This window comes from Phaethon aethereus (assembly GCF_964289735.1).
Source record: "Phaethon aethereus genome assembly, chromosome: 7".
NCBI classification, from domain to species: Eukaryota; Metazoa; Chordata; class Aves; order Phaethontiformes; family Phaethontidae; genus Phaethon; species Phaethon aethereus.
In genome coordinates this window covers 6,064,874-6,089,116 of record NC_138583.1, presented here as the reverse complement: position 1 = coordinate 6,089,116, position 24,243 = coordinate 6,064,874, and the positions used below count along the sequence as shown (strand labels likewise).

General features: G+C 38.0%; 1 protein-coding gene across 2 annotated transcripts in view; it reads right to left on the bottom strand.

Moving 5' to 3' along the window:
- Positions 1-6,105: 6,105 nt before the first annotated feature.
- The window catches only part of HERC4 (HECT and RLD domain containing E3 ubiquitin protein ligase 4), a gene marked incomplete at both ends in the record, with an annotated part of 32,879 nt that continues 14,741 nt past the window's right edge, over positions 6,106-24,243 (bottom strand). Inside the window, 16 exons of one of the 2 annotated variants that reach the window (XM_082002396.1) lie at positions 6,106-6,314; positions 7,257-7,359; positions 7,935-8,118; positions 10,447-10,529; positions 10,744-10,810; positions 11,630-11,796; positions 12,671-12,814; positions 12,939-13,106; positions 14,999-15,097; positions 15,596-15,619; positions 18,220-18,336; positions 20,251-20,423; positions 21,513-21,702; positions 22,035-22,146; positions 22,688-22,747; positions 23,284-23,408. In XM_082002396.1, coding sequence (XP_081858522.1) covers positions 6,106-6,314; positions 7,257-7,359; positions 7,935-8,118; positions 10,447-10,529; positions 10,744-10,810; positions 11,630-11,796; positions 12,671-12,814; positions 12,939-13,106; positions 14,999-15,097; positions 15,596-15,619; positions 18,220-18,336; positions 20,251-20,423; positions 21,513-21,702; positions 22,035-22,146; positions 22,688-22,747; positions 23,284-23,408 — 2,025 coding nt within the window. The remainder of the gene's footprint in view (positions 6,315-7,256; positions 7,360-7,934; positions 8,119-10,446; positions 10,530-10,743; positions 10,811-11,629; positions 11,797-12,670; positions 12,815-12,938; positions 13,107-14,998; positions 15,098-15,595; positions 15,620-18,219; positions 18,337-20,250; positions 20,424-21,512; positions 21,703-22,034; positions 22,147-22,687; positions 22,748-23,283; positions 23,409-24,243) is intronic. The other variant, XM_082002397.1, reaches the window with a different exon arrangement.

Sequence of the window (24,243 nt, the reverse complement as noted above, 5' to 3'; positions counted from 1 at the left end):
GAGAGAGTTCGTGCCTCAGATTAACTCGGTACAGCAGCTCTGAAGTGAAACACCGGAACAGTGTGTGCTGCGCTACAGCCACCGATACCGGGCCCTTGAAACAACAGACGGAGCGAACACGCGTAAGGCGCACCCTAAGCGTGTATTCACCCTGCCTTGGAGGTGGTGGAAGCAGAGACGCGACCACGGGACTAAGTCCCCTCAAAAAAAGAGATGCCGCTCCGAGCGCTCCCGGAGACCGGGGCCGTGGGCTTTACTCTCGGCCGTCCCTGCAGAGGCCGCTTCCCCCCAGCCCAGCCCCTGCACCAGTGGCACCTGTGCAGGAGCGGCTGACAAAGCAACCGCATGCAAACCACTAAGTTACAGGCTTTAGATACCCCTAGTAAGTGAACGCATTTTTGAAAATCACGAAGAAACGCAATTCCAAAGTCCTTAAAAACAACATACAGACACGTTTCACTGAGGGTCGGGGGGGTGTGGTGGTTGGTACGATTAATGTTCTTAATGCTTTCAAGCGGCTTTCTTAATACTTTCCCTGCGGGAAACCCTCTTCCCCACGGCACGTGGGTGGCGTTCGCGGGGCCCCGGCGGCCTCGGGTAACGCGTCGCACCTACAAGTGCCCAAGCCGGGGCCCGGCCCCCACGCACCGTGACAGACGACCGCCCCGGCAGCTCCACTTACCGCCTCCGCAGCGGCTCCAGCAACCGGCGGGACCCCCAGCCCCGGGCCGGGGCCCGGCGCTCCCAACCCACGGGCGGCCCCTCGCTGAAGCGGCCGCCCCCGGTAGCTCCCCGCGGGAAGGAGCCCTAGGCCTGCAGGCCCCCTCCGCGCAGCGCGCATCGGCCGCGCGGCCCTAGCGCCCGCCGGCAGCAGCCGGCAAGGCGGCCCGCGGCGCTGGCCCCGCACCACCCGCTGCGGCTACAGCCCGGCTACTCCCTCAGCCGACGGTGCTATCGGTCCCTCCGCCCCCTCCCTGCCTCCGGGCCGATTTAACCGCGGCCCCTCAGGGCGCGCTGGGACGGTTCGTACCTCGAGCCTCGGACCTGCCGAGGTGCGGCTACACGTAGCTCCCGGAGTAGCCGAGCACCGCTGCTAGCAGGTGCACCCGCATAAGCCTCTGCACACAAGTAAAGCACAAGTAATTAAATTAGTTTCACCTTTAAATTTCTCAAAGACACGGCAAATACAATTCCTGTAGGAAGTTGGTTTTTAGCTGCCAGCTCTGCTCTTTCCAATTGAAAAGCTGGTGTATTTGCTCAAAAAAGGGAAGGAAACGTAACTTTTGCACCCTACTCAAACTGAAGTCTCCAGGTAACACCAATCTTTTGTCTCCTCCACTGAAATTCCTCACGTAATCAGGCACGTGGGGGGAAGCGGTGAACCCGAAGGCACTGCACAGTGCAGGGTTCATGTGCTCTGGGCACGACCTGCTGGCAAGACCTACCCCAGAGCCTCAGGGAGATAAAGATCCCCATCAGCACCACGCACACCAACTCTGCAGAAAGTAATAGCTCTGCAGTTCCTATGTGGAACAAGATTCATACACCTCGTTTTCCTTTCTAATAATGTGACTGATGCATGTGCCTTCAACTGGAGAAAAAAAAAACCACACACACACCCCCACCTCAAAAAAAAAAAAACAAAACAAAAACCAAGAAAGTCACACTGACTGCTACCCCAGCGCACTGGCAGCAGCAACACATTACTTTGCTGTTTTGTAAAAGATGAATAAATTATGTTCAAACACAAGGGATATGTTCAGTCTAGTGGTAATAAGAGACCAGTAGCTCTGCACACGAGATACCTCTGCACAGTTCTAGCATGCCTATAGTACTGCCACAGTTGGTTTTAGGGCTCTTTTTTTTTTTTCCCCCCCTAGTTGTCTTCTGGTCAGAAGATAAAAGTCATCTTTCTCACTCAACAGTTCTGCATTAGTGCAGAATGGCGAGGCAAAGGTTTGCACACTTGCAGAAAGGAAGTCAGTGTAACAGGTAGCAGAGTTAAATAACATGTATAGGCATGAACAGGCTCCATTCCTCAAGAAAACCTATTGAGGTCTCAGTCAAATAGGGAACTCTAGTGTATAGAAATTATGGCTTGTGGTGTTATTTTATTGATTAAGTGTGCACATATTGCAGGAAAAGAGTCAAAGGGATTTCCTTGGGCTCTAAGCTGTAGTATTAGAGAGGATCCTCTAAGCCTTATCAAGGTCTAGTTAAGGTTGTTGAAGTTATTGCTCCCAACTTGATCAACACAAACCTGAACAGCACATTGAAAGACAAAAATAGTAGCTTGATGATTAGTTCACCCAAACCCCACACTGACCTACCGATTAAGAAATATCCACTTGGTAAGCAATGGGAACTGTCACTTACCAAGAGAAACAAGTATTTTGTTCTTCCTCTCCCGCCTCCCCATCAACTAAGACAGTTGTATATAGCACACACAAGTACATAGTTCTGGTTGCACAATGGAGAAAGTCAACACAGCCATTCTTGTGGTGCTCACTGTGTACCCATCTATCATGCTGCAAACTGTATTATTAAAAGAAAGCTTTTATTCTGTATTCATCTTAACTGCAGAACCTCATGTGCCTTTAAATGAAGAGCTCTCTTTTATAGTGGTTTATACTTGATTACATTAAACTTCATTTATTCCTGATAAATCAAGTTCATTGCAGCAGACAGCAGTGCAGTGAATTAAAATCCTTCTTAAAGTAGCATATAAACCTTGATGGGAATACCGTAGCTTGGTGCTCTACATTAATAACAACCTTATTAGTCGTAACTCCCATGAAGTGCCAAAGGAGGCAAGTCACTGTGCTGAAGCAGGGCTCAGTGCTTTAGGAGTTCTATGCTGGTGCAGGGCAGCAGCGTTCTTAGATTTCCCTGGAAAATGAGGGACAAAATTCTGCTATACATGCAGTTGAAACAGCCTGTGCAGTTCTGTCATGTAAATTCAATCTTCAGCCCTGTGCTAACGTGACAGGTGCAATAAATCCAGTACGTGAGTGCACTGCTACAAGTCCTCCTTTAGTAACCATGATGGAGATGGATACAAGTTTGACATGCAACCAGCATTCTCCAGTGACAATTCTGAATCTTTACCAAAATGCTAACCTAATTATCAAACAATACTTCCTTTAAAGAGATTTTTCATTACTCTAGAATGCTCCCACTGCAGCCCAAACTACTACTATCCCCCAGCTGCTTGCATTATCCTTTTTTAAAAGTGGTATGCAAGCTTTTCTGGCTGATTGGGAGATTGCACAAGGAAGAAAGCCCTAGTCTTTCTTCATGAACACCACAGCTAAACGTTTTAGCTAAACACAGAATGGAAGGGAGTCGTGTCCCCCCCGCCCCGAGGCACAGCATCAAATATTGTACGCAAAATGACCATTTGACCAAAGAAAAAGCAAGCAGTTCCTGCTGCCCACCTTTTTCCAGCCAGAGGAAACACTTAGGTGGACAACTTCTGTAGAGAAGCTCCACAGGACTGTTATGACTCAACGGAACTAACATAAGTATTGCAGAAAGCATTAAACTGCTTGACAGAAGTGATGCAAGTTCCTGTACTACATAAAAGTCTTTTACCTTGTTACGTAGATAATGTCTGTTTTGCCACAGGGCACCTGTCTCACTGCACAGAATGAGCTGTAAGATAATCAGGAGCATTTAGCAAATAAAATCATGCTCTGTAAGCCCCAACTCCATTTCTTGCGGAGGTGGATAAAACCCAAGGCCAAAATTGCAGAAAGAAGCCTCAGGTGAATGCTGTCTTGAGGAAAGCGATTCTAGCCCTTCTCTGCCAGCAGGTTCTTAACCTGACATTTAACCAACCATTCAACACCCCGCACCCTCCCAATGCCTATTAATGTCCACTAATGTTCTGACAGAGTAAGAAATATGTCTTGCTGCTGCTGCAGAAACTTTTGCAGCAACATGAAGTAATTTCCACAGCCGTTTTAGTCAACAGTAACTGCACTTCAAAGATAAAGGATATCTAAGATCTCTAGCACAACCTAAACTGGGCACCAGAAATTGGCAAGTGTTCAGGAACCGTGGCTTGGATTCTGTCTCGGATCTCCTCCTCTACAGAGTAAGAATGTTACTCATCTTTCAGATTAATACTGATATTGATGAAAAATCCAATACAGAAAAAAAAAAACCCAACCAAAGTCCCATAGGGAAATTAAATACTTACATATCGTGCTGGGTTTAGATGATACACACTAAATTATACTCGGACCTGCACAACCGAACATACTATTCAGTGAACACCATCAACTGTGTACACTGAGCGAAGCAAGAGTCCCATAGAAAAAACAGCACTCTATCATGTAATGATACACACGGGAAAAAGGAAGACGACAGCTTTACATTAGCCACTTCCCAATTTTTGAGTATTTGCCTTTGCAATCTTGGTGTTTCATAAGTTAAAAACAGCGTTTATATATTACCTGGTAAAATGAAGGAATAATACTTTTTCTTTTTTTTTTTTTTTCCTTTTTCCTCATCTCCTTTCTTTCTTCCAAGTATAGGTAAGATTAAGCTGCTTTAGTATTTATTCATTTCTTGTTTTTCACAAGAGGGAGAATTTCCCAGCCAGGTAACAAGTGTTGGAAAAGATGGGATATGGGCTGCATACAAAGAAATTAGTGACACTAGAGGTTACACTGCATGAGAAAGCTGTAAAAACACAGTGTTAAGGAAAAAAGAATTATTTTAACTTTACTGACTGCCTAGTGTTAGATCCACATCTACTGCCAGCACAGAAACTGCATGTTACACAATTTATTACAATGAATGAACTTCCCTGCGTTCCAAGTGAGATCTTGGTATCCTAGCTGTACTCTCAATTTAATGCATGCAGAAATTGCCCTCCAACTGAAGAAATATGCCTGATGTAAGCATCCATACACATCAACCAACAAAGATTTTCATTCAAGTCTTTTATTATAGCTTGAATTTTTTCACTGCATTTAAAAATCTAAAAAAAATAAATATTTGTTTCACAGCTGCAAGTCACATATGCATTAACACCACAAAATCTGGAATTTAACCAGAGAAGGAAAGTCAAATCCAAAAGTGTCCAGCTAACCACAATCGCCTCAGGGCAGTTATACTAAAAATAAAATCTTAAGAAAAGGAGAGGGGAGGGTGTTAAAGAGTTATTTCAAATGCATTTATCTGGAAAAAAGTGAAAATTCTATTAGAAACCATAAACTACGCTTTCAGCATTTAAAAATAAACGTTTAACCTCTTGACAGCAACAACTGTCTGGTGCATCTTTTTCTTTTAAGCTGTATTCTTGACACATGGCTGCAGAGGTTTCAAATGATAAATTAACCTCTTTTATAATTGTGTCCACTTCATTACAGAATCAGTCCTTAAAAATTAAACTGTGTATTAAGTCAGCTTGTCCATCCACATATTAAAAATGCCATTGTATGCAGTTTTGTATCGGCACTAAGTGACTGCTTCATGGATTGTACACTGTGAAGATGAATGTCTCTTAAACAATCACTTCCATTATTAAGGTTCTTAAAACAAACCAGAAAAATATATATCTTCGGAAATCAGAGTAGTCACTTTTTTTGTTAAAAGCCATAAAATAAGCTCATATTCAATTACAAGCAATAGAAACCATACTGCTATTGGAACATAATTATTTTATCACAAAAATTTATTATTTACAAAATGAAAAGTTACCAAGTGAATTTATCAGGGAAAAAGTTAAATGTTCTTACTAAGTGATTTGAAAAACTTAAGCAAGTCTCTCATGCACCCACACACCAAATTGTTTGCATAAGGTGAAATGTTAATTCATGTTAGTGAAACTTGACTCCCATTCACAATACTCTCGTTTTTATTATAGGATGGCAAAATCCACATGGTTCTGTACAAGAAGGTATGTATTAAGACAGTTCCTCATTTTTGTAAATGTTTTTTGGCTCCCATGAATATCCGTACCAGTGAACGTTTTTGCAAATAATCAGTTATATTATCAACTCCATCATTTAATCCACTGAATTTACCACCACAAGAAAGACACAAAAAGTTAGTTTAATGATCCCATGTTACACAGAACTCTCATTTCTGAAGTTATACTAAACTGAAACCTTCGTAGTGATCTATGGCCTGGATCAACTTAGATTTTAGGGTTTCTTTATCTGTGTATTTTGGAAGATCAAGAAGATTAAAGCAAGTGTGAGCTACCGGAAGATACCCTTCTCCACCTCCTGTTGGTTGGATGACTAGTTTAAGACACTTCATTCCAAGAATTGGAATACGATCACTGCCTGTCAGAAACACTGCCAAGAAAACACAAACAAACAAAGCCTTGAAAGTAGGTTAAGATTAACACTGTATATGTCATAAATGCAGTTGTAACCATTGTTTGCATTCCAGCAGTGGTTAGCTTTTCACACTGAAGTTGTTCTGCTAAGTTTGAAAAACAGAGAATAATGACTTAACCCGGTCTCCAGCTTACACATATGAACTTTTAACTGTAACACAACCAGTGATATATAAAGGAAAACATTTCATTTTAGCATATGAAACCGAACAGTCCTTAATTAAAAAAAAAAGAAAAGAGTAGGAAGTCCTTCATGCGTCAGAATTTGTTATTTAAAATCCATTGGCTATACATTTACTGGGCATTTGCAAGCATCTTGTAAATACACAGAATTAGTTTGTTCAATAAGATATTTATCTGAATTGGAAACTAATCTATAATCTGTTCTCAACAAAAGCTCATTCACAGGAAGCTTCAATAATTGTTTTTTCCTGTACATTTCCACTCATGTCAGTACCTTGACATATCTACAATCAGTTGTAACTCAAAAATTCCATCTATGTGCAATGGAAAAACTGGAGGATGCAAACCTTATGTTAAAACACAGAAAAAAATTCCTAGTCATCAGATAAATTACTCTAGCAGTTTAGGTTGCTGGGGTTTTTTGGGTTCTCTTTTTTTGTGTGTGTTTTGTTTTTTTGGGGAGTGTCTTTTCTTGTTTTTATTTTTTTTCATGCTGCTCTGGTCTACTGCCCACCACCCAGAATTACTCAGGACAACCCCAGCAAAATCAGAGACAAGCTCATAATCAATTTCTTCTGCTATGATTTTTTTTTCCAGATAAAGTTAATTACATCATTATAGACAAATACTTACGTCTGCCCTCTTATAGCAAGAGCCTGAAACCACAGTGATCCCATTAATTAGCATCTTCTGCGAAGTAGTTTCAAATACTTACGCAAAAACTGCTTTTTCTTTTCCAAAGACAACTCATGAAAAACCTCCCAGAATATCTTAACTGTAGGATGGTCTGCCCAGTATTCTCCTTTGTATTCTGTATTCTAAAATGAGCAGGAAATTAGGTTATTGTTTGCATGTGGAACTAGTGGGATAGTCTGACATTAAAGCAGAATGAATGCTGTTTGTATAAAGGGTTACTGCAAGTAATATATTACTGTTTTCCTCAGCTGTTCAGTCTGACTTCAACTATATGGACAGATGCACATACTCCAAAGCATTTTCAACCCCAGCAAAGTCATGACAAAGTCTTACAGTGAGTTTTGGCGATCGGGAATATTTACTTTCATTAACTGTGAGCATTTTGTTCACTTTCCCCCTTCTAACATAATATACTGTCTACGGCTGCCTTTTGGTTCTGTGGATTTTTCTTCCTCTCTCTTCTAAGTCTGATTTCCTTCAGAAATTAGATGGAAAAATTTTAAGCAGGAAGGTAAATAGTATTTTAGTGTCTTCATTCATGGACATTTTAAAAAAAGCTCTTCACTCATGCAGTCAATCCAATCGAGGCTGGAAGCCACAGTAATTAAAACAGAGCTCAAAAGAACACTTCAAGATTTTGCTTTGGCATTTTGAAATTTAAAAATATATGAAACAAACAGCTAACTATGGTTCTTACCTTCTCCAATTCTTTCCAATCATAATTTGTGTTCCCAATCACCATTGCCTGCAACTCACTGGGCTGGAAGAGCTGAAGAACTTTACCCCCACATACTTTGTGGAAGCCTGCATGGAATGCACTGAATAAGGAAGCCACAGATTTATTAAAGATGTAATCCACATATGCGTCTACAAAATCTTGCCTGTACAAAAAAGAAAAAAAAGAATTATGTTGAGAGGGGAAAAAAAAAGAAAAAAGGACTTGTCACCCTTCTACCCATGAAACAGTAGCCATTTCTGCACAGAACACAGCACAGAAAGTTACGCAAAAAAGATCCTAATGTATTATATTCTCTGCTTCATGTTACAACCATAGTGCAAAGAACCTCAGTGAAAAGGCACATAAATGTATTTCTGCACCATGCCCCTCAAGACAGAGTCCATAATGTGGAACAGAAAAACAGTAACATTTAGCATTATTTATTTCAGGCACTATAAACACTCTCTTATTTGTAGGAATTGCAGTGAATTGGACTGAATGGCAACAAGCTTAAAGGCTAGAATCACATGCAGTGCCCTGAAACCAAGTCAAACTTGCTGTTGGTTTTCTTTTAATTAAAAAGATTACCATATTTGCATTAAAAATGCAAATCAACTTTAAACAGACATTTGAGTCCTATAGAGTAGAAAGATCAGTGCAAAGGAGCTAGGACACTGAGAAACAGACAGCCTGCTATCTGTCCTGCAGCATAAGGAGTTCTCATATCTCATTGGAAACATCTTCTGCAGCATTTAGGGAAAGAACTAAAATACCTTGAAATGATACAGCATTTATGATTTTGTTTAATTATCACTTTAATCAACCCTAGTTATCACTGTTAGTTTACACACTGGCAGAGTGACTTCAGTTTTATATTACAGTTATCCTACCAACATACATTTCCTGCGGAAATCCACAGTATTTGAACAACATCCACAGTATTTGAATAACATCACCAATAATTTAAAGAATCATCTAAACACATTTTGATCACACATTTATTAAAGTTGTTGAACCAAAAATACTGGAGATGAGCAAAGTGGTGAATCATGCTCCTCCTCTTCCAGCACTCAATAAAATACCCATTTTATGCACGCTATGTATTAGCAGAGAGACAGGTAACTTGTGTAATACTAATAGTGGAACAAAATGCTGCTCCAGAGAAAATTCATAGTAATAAACTAATTGGCATTATTATACTCTGTGTTAATATTTTTAAAACTGAATTAAGGCATCATGGATTATTTGGATCTTGAGAAACAGAAATTCTTCACTGCTGCAAGGCAACGGATGATGACAGTGCAGCACACATGCCATGGGCACCTTGAAACTTTTCTCATAATTCAACTCTAATTTTACTGTCACTTCGTGACAGAACACCAAACCACCACCAGAGAACACCAAAGCTATTTATCATATTTATAATAAAGTATCACAAATCCTCAGCTATGCGCCAAGGATTTAAAAAAAAAAAAGTGTGAGATAGGTATAGGTGGTGATTGGAGTTGTCAATGGCAGGATAAGTCAGGAGGATAATCGCTCCACTGGGGGAGATACTGTCATGTCACGTGGCTATGTTTGGGTTTATGATACCCTGAGAATCTTCTATCATCACTGTTTCCTCCACAACAGACCTACCTAATTACAGAAAATGTTGCCCAAAACATTTGCCCTCTAGAAACATGCCCAGAGGTACGTTTTCTCCTTTGTTCCCACCATGCACAGCCTAGGTGCATTCTCATAGAGTATGCTCTTTCCATTCAATGCTCCCTCTATTCTGCGAGAAGTAAAAGCACAGAGAATTCATGAAGATTAAAGCACAGACAGGCATACATGAGAGGCATGGACACAGAGAGAGGAAAATGGTAGTACTCTGCAAAAAGGGACAAAATCACTACCAGGTATATTCTGCCTATTCTCGAGGAGCAGAAAGGGAACAAAGGGTGTGAGTGACTGCTTTTATATATAGAAGTAACAGAATCCTTGACCAACAAAAACCCCCCACCCCTCTCACACTCTTCTGACAATAACATCAGATAACATTAGATCAATTTATCCACTCTAGAAAGGGAAAACTTCTCTGAATAATATTTCATATATGAATAGTTGCTGCATAATGGCATCTAGGTTGAAGTTTTCATCATCACTCACCAAATTCCAATTATCTATAACTTCCTGCAGAACCACAATCATTTTTAGTCTTATAAAATGAAGACCGTATAGGCAAAAGAGCTTCAAAATACTTCTAAGTTCAAAGTGAAAAAGAAGCATTACACATTCTGAGTAAAATTAGATAGCCTCTCTACAGCTGGCAAATCCTTAAATGCAACAGCTATTTTAACAAATATACACACGAGAACAGCATGGAGAAACAAAGTAGTTTTGCCTCCAATGTTAGTGTAACAGCTTGGCAAAGGATATTTATAGCAGCCCAGTTACATTCCCAAGGCAGATAGCAACACTCAACTACCCTGTAACCCATAAAACTCACCTATTTTGTTTTACTACAGGAATGTCAGCACCATTAGGAACAAGCTCTTTAATCTCTGTTGTACCAAAATTTTCCACAGTGATCTATTTAAAACAAACAAAAACAGTATACATTTTATTTACTGCACAGAGTACTTCTTCCTACCACTTAGCTAACAACAACACGAATGGCAGACAGAGATGCCAAAATTCATGGGAATCCACAGCTGATGCTTTTGCTCAAACATTCCATCAGAGGCAGTTACAATATATGGCATGAGCTTGATAAGAAATACTTCAAACACTATATAAAACTTACAGTAAAATTAAGACAAAACGCTTCTTCTATGTCATCCTCTGGATAGTCCAGTAACTGTTGCATTCCCCTGCAAAATAAGTTACAAAGTACTCGTACCAGTGGAAAGGAAAAATTAACTTATTTTCCTGAAGTATTATTTATGCTTTGATAATGAAAAAAAGATTCTTTCCACTTATTTCATTTATTAGCTCATTGACTTGCACCTTGTGCAGTGTCAGGAAATCTCAAGCAATCATTTTGCTATTACTTGTAGTGTTATTTCCTTTTGATTATCTCCAGGTGTGAAGAGAAAAGATTCATATCCTAGTGTTCAGCTAAGGGATTCCTAAACCAGAGGCAGTAAGTATTTAATAGCCATTGATGGGCTCTTCCATTAACTTCTTTGATTTCTCCTTGAATCTATGAAAACTTTATCATTCACAACACTGAGGCAATCAAACATGCACTTCCACTCATTTGAATCTCCTACCTGTTAGTGCTATTCAAATCCCTACTCAAGAGGAGGTATTTAGCATGTATCTATTCCTGAAATAAGCAAAAATGTCTCCTTGATGGACTAAATAACCTGTTTGGAACTAAAACTATGCTCACACTTAGGTTTGAGAAATTAATGGCTAAAACGCAAAGGTTTTGAATTTCAAATACTATTTTCCCCTAAAATTCTTGTGGGATAATAGAGCAGAAGACACAAATACTAAACCCAAGCGTTTAGAAACGGATGCTTAACAATAGCATGCATCCTTTCTCAAATGGCATGATGGCTGCAAGCTACTCTGAGCTGTTTTTCCTGTTAGTCTGAAAATAACACATTTTCTTTATGTTCTTAAAAGAAAATGTTGAATTCAAAATTAATTCCTAGTAACACTCATTTTTCCTTCTTGCTTACCTGCCAACATCTGGCATCAACTCTTTTAGGTCATCCAGGGATGGTTTCTTATTCAATAGCTTTTTGTACAAAGCCAAAGGGAAATGAAGGTCTACAATAGTAAAATTATATATTGCTAGCCCACAGACAACACCAATCAAATGAAACAAGTCACTGTCTTCAAAGGTCTAAGAACAGAAAACAGACAAGATGGTTTAAAATAAAGAAGTTATTTTAATTTTGCAGAGTCCAGAAAGAAGTGTACAGTGCAGTATAATCTGAGTGAGTTTCATTTATATTTTCTTTAAATATGTAGGTATCCATAGGTACTGAGGAAAACAGGGTAAAGTTTTAACCATCTGAGAGAGACTGAAATCCAAGGAGACAGAACTTTTCCTACTTAGAAAAAAAGCTGAGGTACAACATACTTTGTGTTACAAGTGATGCATACTGCATTAAGATTCTGATTTTGTCAGTGACTTACTATTGCACTATTCAGTGCTTAAATATATGTCAATTTAAAAAAAAAAGAACTATTTTTGGGAGGAGGAGGGAGGACCTCACTATTAACTCCCTCAGAGTTAATAGCCAAGGCTTAAAATGTAACTGTGGAAATGTTATAACTCAGGTATTTGTGATATAGCCACCCTAGTCCATGTTATTCTCTGAACAAGGACTAAAAAGCCAATGTTCAAAACTTTCTTGGAAGTACAAGTACCTACAAAACAGACTCATAAATGTGACCTAACACAGAAAGACCTGTTCAACATGTCACTTCAAGAATTTTTCTCGGCCACCTTGGTTTACTGATTCTGCTCTTGGAATCAGTTTACCCTGGCTGGCACTTCTTCCTACTGAACTCGTCTGGGTTGGGAACAACCGGTAAGGAGTAAGTAAGAGGAAAGTTTTGATCTAACAATGACAAAAATAAACATTTTTTTGAGAATACTTACTTCAGCTTCTCCTCTTGAAAGAAAACTACCACAAACTACTATGTTCATACATTATTAATATATAAATTTTAAGTTAAAAGAAAATTAATGACTATAGACCGTGCCCTACCTTATCAGAGAACCAGATCAGCCTGGACTCTTCATAATACCTGAACATTCCATATTTGGGATCTAGCAACTCCCTCATGATCAGCAAAAAAAATTCTTTGCGAACACCTCCAGCATCAACAGCTTCTTCCCCTACAAAAATAACCTGAAACACACAATTCAGTTAGCACTATCTTAAAAACACATTGTGAAACAAGAGTTGTCCAAAAATATTCTCAATTACTTGCACGTCAATGAAAGACACTTTGAGCAATATGTGCTAATAATACCTTAAGAGGCTTCTTGTAGTCTACATTCTTTGTTTTCCTTAGTACTTCCACAGCATCTCCTACAATATTGTCTCTCCGTACCATTAATATCAGGCATGGGTTGACAGATTCAAATACTGGCAGAAACAGAGAAGATAAATTCTGTCTGTGAGCCTGATCAACAGCCATCTGGAAAAAAAACAAAATGAAAGTGTCAGTAGGTAACATAAGATTCCTGTCAACATTAAATGCCCATCAGTCTTGTCAGAAGTGCAGAAGACATGAATGGGAACAGCTATTATGAGAGCTACTGAATTTGCCTGAATTTTCTTCATATTCCTTTTATCTCAGGAAATATCTTTAGCCTCATTAATGGTAATGTTCAGGGAAGTCTTAGAATACAGTTTTTGATATTCCAGTCAAAATACTTTGGATAACAAAAGGAAGCCAAAAAAATTCTGCACTTCATCTAATAAAGAGTAAGCTGTTTAATATAAATCTGGCATGAAAACATCCATTAAAAACTAATTCACAGAATGAAAAGTGATTTGTTCATCTATTTCATTTGTATTGTAGTCTTTGTATTAGATTCGTTCAAAAACAAAATACTGTTGCAAATGTTCTGAATATGGCACAGACCTGTTGAAACTTTGTGTGTTTTAACACTGTTGAATATTGTCAATAGAAACATTCACTGTGAACATTTCCCTGAATTCATCAAATGTTCGTATTGACTGTATATACACATTTTTAAAGGCAAGAGAAACTCTATTTATTATTATGACCTAAAAAAGCAAGCTAGTATTTTTTTACATGAGCCCATTACTTGAGCATGACTTACCTCTTCTGTTTCATTTCAGACTCAGAACAGTAGCTTTTATTATGTTAAACATTATAAACACGGGGAGGTGCTGGTGCTCTTACTGCTGTTACTTTTGCAGTAGCCTCCCTTCATTCCTTCTTTCCTTTTTTTAAGAATATGATGTATTATACCCTTACAGCAACTGAACAGGTATGGATTATATGCACAAAAAAAATTCCAAACGTTGAACGAATGTATACTTCACCACATCACTCTGGTTACAGTTCTACCTAGAGGATCACAGAAACATCCAAGATCCTCTCTGTTACTTCAGGGTTGTCTTGTGTATCTATCTCTAGACATGAGATATGGGTCAAGATATAGAATCGTTTGTGTCATATCTAATTTTTAGCAAAATCTCTAGTTAAAACAGAAGTGAACAAATTAGGAGTAATATATAATTGCATTTAACAGGAAAGTAGCAGAAAACTACTGCAAACTGCAAGATGAGGAAACCTACTCCCACTATCCCAAGTAGATGCTCAATTTTCAAGATAAGCTTCTCCTCTACCGCCTTCCAGACACCAATCAGACTTCAGAGCTTAGCAGCATTTTGAAGGTGGTATGACAGATGAAATGAGAAATTAGGTGTGCACTAGATATTCATGTGGTGCCAACACGTTGTCTCTCTGACACTACCAATCTTAAAAACAGCCCTAGATCCTAAGTCCCATCAAGGTAAGAAATTAAAAGTAAGTGTAACTGGCCGCTGCCTCTAACAAGCCAGACTGACTTCATGCTCCAGTCTCTACATACATATCGTTTAAAGTCTGCTCATATGGGAGGTGGGGTTGTTTTTTGGTTGATTGGGAGTGGTGGTTGGTTTTTAGTCTTTTGGGTTTTTTTGGGGGGGTTTGTTTGTTTTGGGGGGGGGGTGTTTTGGGGTTTGGGGGTTTTTTTAGGTTTTTTTTTGTTGTGCGTGTGTGTTTTTTACACCTGAACTACGGGTTGTTAACACCTCAAAAAAGCCATCTCATTAATGAAAGGAAAAGAAGTTCCTTAGAAATTTAAGCAATTATTAAACAATCTAATTTCAATGAGATCCCAAATCCACAAAACCGCAAGCTTCTATCACGTATATACCCTGAGATTAAAACTAGATCTCTCATTCTTATGCAGAAGAGATTACAACAGCAACCCCCCAAGACCACCAATTAAAAAAAAAAAACCAAAAAAACACATTAAAAAAATTCATAACATTAAAAGCTGAGACTCTTACCTGCATCTGTATGACTGCATCTGTTTGTAGGAGAGTTGTCTTTGCCTGGGCATCAAATACAAATGGGTATGTGCAAATTGTAACGGGAATATCTGTTAACTGGAATGAAAAGAACCATGTCATATCTCTGCTTCCTTAAAAACCACAATCATGATTAAAGAAGCCATTGCAATAGTACTCATTTAATACATCTACTTTTACTGGAAAGAGAAAGAAATCTTTACTCATCATCAATGTAGGATCAAAGCATTTTAGGAAAATTAAGTAGATTTTCAACTGTTTAGTACTTGCAGCAAAAAAAAAAAACAAAAACCAAAAAAACCACACACAAACAACCAAAACACACACAAACACCACTCTCAGTTAGTACATTTTAATTTCAGAACTTTTATGACAGCTAGTGGATATCATCAAAGTAGTCCTTGTTTTCAAATGCTACTCTGAATTTGCAAGACAAAGAATTACGTGTTTTTCCCCCACAAAAACTTTTTCAGATTAAAGCATTACTCCCAACAGAACACATCAGGCAATCCTTGACATTCATATTTCTGATTTCCTTACATTCTTCAAAAGAAATCAGACTGCAACCAATCTTACCTCAGTTAATCCATGGTTGACATCCTATGACAGCATTTGCACAAAGGTAGCAATAATTAGGATGAAAAAGCAGCATTAGTGTCTGCATTAATTATTCATCTCTGATGCAGAATTAAAAATATTTATCTACAGCTTTCCCCCCAAGAGAATATTTACTGAGAAATAAATACCAACCATAAACATTCTAATTAATCTACCAAATACAGCCATGCCTTTCAACACTCTATATATCAGTCTTTTAAAAAAAGGACCACTAAAGCATCACGTTTTCTTGGATGCAAAAACCAAAACATTTTAAATGTTTACTTGCATACACTAATAAATGACATTTGCTTTTACCTATGTATTTTTATTCTCAGATAACTGTAGCATGTCAAATTAAATGCAAAACATTTTAAATAAGTAAAATTTTAAAAATAAAAAAGAACCCCAGCACTTTGTCATAAAGTCTCAAAAATCATTTGCGTCTATGATAAGATACGAGAAAAGCAATTGACTCCTGAAATTTGAGACAGACCAATACATATGGCTGGGACTGTGTGGAGGCTTCCACAGCAAGCTAGACGAACTTTGCTAAGAAACGAAGTTATCCATCTGGTGCTATGTTACCCTCCTTATCCTCCACTGAAAGCTAAGCTCGTTTCCACCTAGCAGGCAGAAAGCAGAAAAAAACCAAAAGGCAATGACAAACTAGTAATTTTTAAATTTGACTATAAATACGAGACTCAGAAGTCAAATACGTAGCTCTCCATGGCCCACAGAAAGCAATGGCCAGAATGCTTTGCTTTCTATCTGTGTCCCTAATTCCTACAGGAAACATCACATTTGAGTATCCCGTTAGTCACAGGTAGATTTATGCAATTTTGTACTCCTACTGCATCTACCATCATTTATTCCTAATTCAAATGGTTATTCTCAACTCCTTTAAGCCGTATCTCAAGAACGCCTCTTCAAATCAGTATTTATTATTTAGTACCTTCAGTTTTTCCCCCACTCATTTTTCTGTTGTTGAAAGAGTAAGAATAGAAGTTTTCTCTTCCCAGTTTCTCTCTGAGAATACACTGAATCATTCTGACATTTCCTTTTCTTCTACATTTTCCCCTCCATGTTTTAATTATGGAACCGAGCAAGCAGTTTTGCCTCAAGTTATGACAATAAAAATTACACTAGCAAAAGAAATTTTGATTCATTGTTACCGACTCAACAAGCAAGTAGGGTTTCTTAACATTTTAAAAGAAAGAACACAGGAAACTCGTGGATATGAAGGCAGGAAAAGGCCATCAAAACCATTTACAGAGGAGATCTGACTAAGGACATGGAATTTCTTTCAGTCCTGCAATAAAGTAAACTTTTTCTGCTGAACTTGAAACTGCACAAATGCATGACAAAATAATGATGATTAAAGGGAAATACAGTATCTAGTATTTTCTCAGTAACGTCAAGCTACCGCTTAATCTTCCAATTTAATTAACAAATGGAGCTTAAGACTTTCATTAGAAAGCAAATTTCCAGCTCTTATTTTCCCATATTCTGTATTTTCTTCTCCAACCATGACATATGCCATTTGGGTTTGTTTACATCCATTTAAAGCATAGTTGCAAAGGTCATCATCTTTTAAATGCCACCACTTCTGTACCCTTCACTGGCATACCCTTCTCTGTTCCAAATATACAACCTGTCTTTAATTCCAAGGCCCTGCAGTGCTTTTTAGTGTACCATGCCTCTTGGCTACCAACACCAGCCTACACCACATACCAGTTATTTTTTCAGACAAGCTTGGCTGAAACAAACGTCTGTCATGACTGCCAATACTGACTCATTATTTCTTTATGCTCCCCAATCTCCCTGCTGTTGTTACTTTACATTGCAATTTTAATTCTTTGATAGACAGCATGACTTGCTTTGTATTCACAAAATGCAGAAGAAGTAGGTCTCCCGTGTTCGGGACCTTGCAGGTACTGCTGCAAAAAATTACATTTAGGTGGCTAGAGAAAGCATATTAACTTACTCAATATTCTTTCAAAGCGTAAGTCAGAGAATTGTGTGGGAAAATCCTATCCAACTCACTAATTCTCTGCACAGTCATTAATTTACTCCCACTTACCACTCTTCTGTTTACAGGTCCAGGAATTAATTATCTCAGTTCTTGTTGCTACACTCAAAGTAGAAAACTACGTTAGTTATCTGTCCTCTGTAACTCCCTGTTATGCTTCTAGACTTAGTTTTCCAAGACAGTTTCAGCTTTCTCATCAACTGAGCCTATCTTCTCTAGAAATTCACGTTATTCTGGATGTTTTCCTATCACGAATTATCACTTTCCTAACTTTTTTGATATGGCAAGTCTCAAGTGATAGAATTCTAAATCACTTTTGAAAGGTTGAACAGTGTAATTCCTAAGAAAGATACTCTAGAAGAAGCACACCTATTTAACAATTCTTCCTTAGCTAGTACCTGACATGAGTCTGTTCACCATCCGTGATGTGTGAAGATATTTTTATGAAAAGAAAGTGCCCATATTTAGAGAATCTACAGGCTTCTCTAAAGGGATAAAACCAAAATAAAACATGGGGAGGGGGAAACCCACAAAAGAAAAAAAACCACAAATAAAAGACAGCACAACTTACCATTCCAAATACCTGCTGCTGGACCCAGTTGACATAGTCATTTCTGATATCTATCAAATCTTGGATCTCATGAATGTAAAATCTGTCATACTGTATAACTTGTCCTCTTTCATTTACCTAAAAAAAGTGCAATTTATTTTGTTAGCATGTTGTATAACAGTTTTCAAAAGGACATTTTCCATTTTTTTCAAGCATTTGATACGTCAGCCACATACATCCAGCTACTAAAAAAATTCTAGAAAAAGAACAGTGACTACAAGAATGCAAAAAACAATGTTACATGGATATATGGATTATTCAGAATCCCCTCCAAGATGCAAAGAAAAATAAAATTAACTGAGCATACACTATTGCACAATACAGCACTGCGACTTTGAAACCTCGTATGATCTCACAGGAACACTGATGAATATACATATTCATGTATACAATGGAACAAAAACTTGTTCCTGTATTTGCACAAATTTAAGAACTATGATTCAAGAACTCTATTCTTAATCACAGTATAAATACTATCTCTATTATCTGTGACCTAAGGAGCAGTTTCCATTTAAAAACATTAAGCTTAGAAACAGAGAGAGATGTGGAAAAATAACTTCATACAATGACTTATCTCTAGAGTGTAATTTTAAACCAGAAGTATCCAGAGTTTCCTAACACACACTTTTCCCAAGGACTGTTAAGCACTGTTAGCTGCCAAAACAGCAAGATCCCCAATTCTGTCTTTATAACCAGATAATCTAAGCCTACTTTTCTCAAACATCTCTCCCACCATCCCCGTCCCATCAAACCACCAGATACTAAATCCGTGAAATACCCCAAATATGTCACCCCATTTCTTCCTCTTACTTTACTCCATACCAGCTGATTATTAAGGCTATGCCAATATAAACAGTTGGACAGCAGGGTAGGTAACAAATTTAACTATTTCTGCAACGTAGCAACATATTAGTCAAAGTTGGGTTTCAAAAAAAAAAAAAGGCAGGCAACTTAGGAGAGCCACCTTACAATCCTACAATTACCCACAAGGATTTTAAGATCAACTTCAGCTCTTAAGATTACAGCTACTGCAAGCCTGAACAGTGACAGAAATTCTAAAGGCTGCAAAACAATCATTTATTAAGTACTAACAGCTTTCCATATGGGAATCTGTAATGGACATCTTGCACTTCTAGCACAAGATAGTTACTAAACAATCTTACTCTCAGCCTTACTTTGATGGTCTCCAAAAAGAACAACAAAAAGCTGAGCAAACCATAGCACACAAATTCCAACTTCCAGAGCAGGAATCTCTTCCATTCTTTCAGACAGCCTGGGGAGGAGGGCTGTTAGGTATAGCACACAAAGGTCCAGTTTGGACACTTGTGCCCATTTCGCTATATTGTACAAATACAGTACTTGGCCAGCGCCTTAAGGCGTGCCTAAAACGTTCTTTTAGCATATAAACACAAAATGCCATAGGACCAGAATAAACTACAGAGGTGAAAACAAAGTTGGGGGTGGGAGGGGAAACCTCAGCAGCAATTAGATAATACACTGTGATGTGTGCAGTCTGGTTACTCCAAATGATTTGGGCTGGTTTTGTTCAAAGTTCATAAATTCATTAGTTTTCATGAATTAAGTTACAATACTAACAAACTGAATAAACAGATCAGAAAAATAAATGTCTTGGTAAAACTGTGCAGATCTTTATTGTTCGAAGTACAGCTTGCTCTTATCTTCCACTTGTGACCTTACTTGCTATCATTTCAAGCCTAAGAGGTGATTCTTTCCAACATACCCTCACAGATGCAATTGACTGGGTCAGTCTGTGTTCCCAAGATAATAAGTAATTCCATCACCATGTCAGATTGGAATCCAGAATTCCAATGGTTCATAGGTCCAGATGGAACAAATAAAGATATCACTGTAGGTACAAGTCTAAATATCTAAAACTCTTTAGTCACTTAACTTCTTTTAACAACTACACAGCACACAGATGCTGACAAAAACAAACAGATAAGTAATTGGTTAAAATTGACGTAAACATACTCTATGCAATATTTCCAGAACTCTGAAAGCTGTGTGTAGAAAATTGGTAAGTATTCTTCTTTCAGAAGCCGGAATGCCAATCTTGCACAACTTCAAGAGGTGGACTACAACATCCTTGTAGAGTTCCACTATCTTGAGGAACAACGGAGGTTCAAGTGCAGACCACCAATTTTCTGTCAACAAACGGTGAACACAAACTTAGTACTTGCCAATACAACATGATGCTATGCTATCCTTTTAACTAAAAGCCATGTTTTGCTAGAAAGCATTCTTGTCAGTTACCAAAGACACTCTCAAAAAAAAGTTTAACACAGCAGGAGTGGTGCAGACTTGTAAACAGCAAACTACTCTTTGTACAAATAATGAAACCCTATTCAAACACCAACTCTTTAAATTAAGTCTGTTCATCCAGAGTACACGACTACCACGAAGTAACACTTGAAGTAAAAGCAGATGGCTCAAACCCTGAAACCTTGACTTAACCAAGCAGTTCTGAGAGCAATGGAAAGGGATGAAAAAGAAAAGGGTCTACAGTTTGAAGAAATTATCAGTTTGCTTTTCTTTACAACAGACAAGCTCTTTACTCTCACCAAAGACTACTGAAAAACACAAGAGATGGGTTACAAGGCAAAAAATAATTGAGGAAGAAGAAAGCACCCTCTCAAAGAGATACCAATTAAAAAGGAAATATTCTGAAACCTCAATTCTTTAAGCTGAATTTCAGGTGACAGCAGTCACAGTAAGAAGGTACAAGGAAGTAGAGTTAAAAAAAAAAAAAGGTCTTCTCAGCTGCATATTTGAAGACCACATCTTAGGACCAGTGAGAAAACATGAACTGCTCAGAAGCAACAAAACAGGTGCTGTAGTCAAAACAAAGGCAATTTAACATGTGCTCTGCAACACTTCTGCAAGTTGCTTAGAACTTGTTAGCTGTCTGACCACATCATTTTCTCTTTGAAGTACGAAGACACATATCAAACACGCTGAACTACACAGTTTAATTCGTCCCAAATGGAATCAATCCAAAAATTACAAGACCAGATTAATTCAGATGGATGGCCAGTTAAATCACCCAGAAGCAACAGAATAGGTGTTTTCTTACACCTCAAACAATGTTAACCCTTAACTTTCTCATTGGGGAATTCTACAGAACTCTAAATACACAGCAGGTGTTGCTGAGATCATGTCTTCACTGATGGAATTCCTATGTATTTTCATCTGGGAAATCCTTAATTTTAAAAGTAAAGAATTCCATTTCTTACCAAGAACTTTCAGAGGAGCTTTTTCTAGGTTCAGAATGGCTGTTCCAAAAGGAATAGCTAACGTTGTGAAATTGTTTACATCACTCATCAGCGGGCATTCAGGTAGAGTGAGATACAGCCTCAAAGCTTCAACATCTGGTAAGGAGCTGGTCAATTTGGGAATAAGGTTCTTTTCCAAACTAGCTGCCACCTACAGCACATCATAAAATTCTGTTTATTTTCATGCAATTGTGAATTTAAACAAATGGCCATCTAGATAAAATATAATCTAGAAAACAACAATCTAGAGCTTAAATTAGACTATTACACATTCAGGAAAAAGATAGTATATTAAATATTAAAATACAGTATGCTGATGTGTTACCTAATTGTCACAACACAATATAGTTTTGCATATTTGCAGTTGATACATTGAGTAAAGAAAGTTATTAAAATGGTCAGAGCAAGTGTAACAATAGTATTTCTGGATACATGTAACACAGAAAAATAATCCCAAACATAAGGAAAATATGCAGCACAAACCTGTTGTGATATATGACTGTGGTCAGGCTGTATAAGTTTGTGAAACAGTAGTCTAGCAGCATTCATATCAACCCCTGAGAATCTAGTGCTGGTTTTGTAATGATCATCATTGCTGCAGAAAGAAAAAAAAAAAAAGGTATACCAAGAAAAAGATTGAATCCTGCACTGTCAGGATCTCAAGAATTTTTTCCACCTTGAATGGTTAGCCCTACTAACGAAGGAATTAAAACGAGCGATATCACAGTGTCAGGCTTCCATTTCTTATATGGCCTTTGAAGCAACTGAAAAAAAAAAATTCTCTAACTGCAAGACAATTGTGCAAAAACACTAGGATCTAAGCCAGCCTGTGCAATATATTCCCCTTGAATTACATACAACCTGTGGCTGAGAAGTAATGAGTTTTGCTGGCTTACATGGTAGCAGCCAGGCGGCACACACACTTCCAGACCCCGGCAGGAGACATGCTGCCTTTGGGCCAGCTGATAAACCACTTGGCAGTAAAGGAGCTAGAAGTTTAAACTGCAGGTATCAGAGTAACACTAAGATAAGGAAAATACTGGGAAGGTGTTACAGTTGAAACAAGAGACACTAGGAAGGTAGCCACCATTAATTCTGTTCTCAGGAATACTTGTCCAAACGCCTGGGCCACTTACCTCAAAGCCAAAAAGCTCCCATTCAGGCATCCAGCTGAGGAGAATGTTCCATCAATTTCACTGAAATTGTTCATATGAAATAAGTTACATTTATTTTATATTTACAAATTAGCATTTGCAATTAAAAAACCCTGTATTTAATCCTTAATAAATTACATCGTACAAAGGATGGAACTCTAACTTTAATATGACTAAACAACACTAGATCAAACCTCCATTCAAGACTCAATGTTTAAGCAGCTCAAATCAAAGCAAGTCTTGCAATTATTTTTTTAAATTTCTCTGCATTCTCCTTCATTAAAGTAGAATCAATAATCTTTGAGTTGTTCTCATATTCCTTTACATGTACTGTTACATTTTTCAATGTGCAACTAGATACTTAATTTAATCTTGTATAGTCATCTAAACTGTGACACAGATGACAGACTAAAAGATCTAAACTACTTGACATGCATGACAATTAAAGCACAGCAAAAGCTCTGCACATAATAAAAATCACTAATTAAAAATAGCTTTGCAACATACGTAAAAATCCATTAACACCCAATTCATAAGCAAAATTATGAAAGACTACTTCTTTCCTCAACATCACTTACTTCGCTATCTCCACAGGAAGTCTTCCAGATGGGAAAGTCAACAATCTTTGAATAAAGTTTTCATTCACAGTCCAGATCTGCTTCAAAAAGTCAGGATACCTAAAATCATCTGGTGGCACCATGTTCTAATTTTTAAAGAAAACATAAAGAATCAGGCACACAAAATTGATTTACAGAAAAATCAATCCTGTGTTTGAGCTCTTTATCTCTTCATTGACTGACAATTTGCCTACCCAGACTATTACTGTGAAATAAGCCCAAGGATAAATTTACTGTATTCTAGCAGTTCTGCATTCGCTATGAAAGCAGAGCATACACTAAAACCATCTAGATTAGCATGTTAATTCACACCACAGTTTATTTCATAGTAAACTCCCTAAACATACAGTACTTTTTTATATGATGAACACTAAACAAGCTTTAGACAAGAGTAGTAAGCATCCCTTCTCCCTAGTCACTACGATCCATTTAGCTCACTGGCAAGCTGTGAGCATACAGAAACTAGAAGCAATTCAATTTTTTTGGACAGCTGCTCTCCCACCCCACTTCCATCAGACTCCTGTGAGAATGAATCATGTTTCTCTGAACATCTACTGCATCATCAGATGAGCTGCGTTTTGATGTGCTGCTCATACCAAATGAATTCCAGTAAGATTTCTAATAGTGAAGAGGAACAGAACCAAGACCGTTGTTTTGAGTAGGAGGATTGGTTCAAAAAGAGATGGCAAATAGCACAAAAAAAAAAGGTTAAACTAGCATAAAGAAAACATATTTTTCCTTAGGGTACAGTCTGACAACGTAGCTGACTCAGTATACTGATGACTAGCTGTTGCCAAAAATCAGTACGAGAAACCCTCTTGCCGTTTCCCTTGTGTCCTGACAAAGTGCCATTTAAACTCACAATGAAACAACTCAGGGAACTCAAGTGCCCAAAAACTAACTTGAGAAAACAAACATATT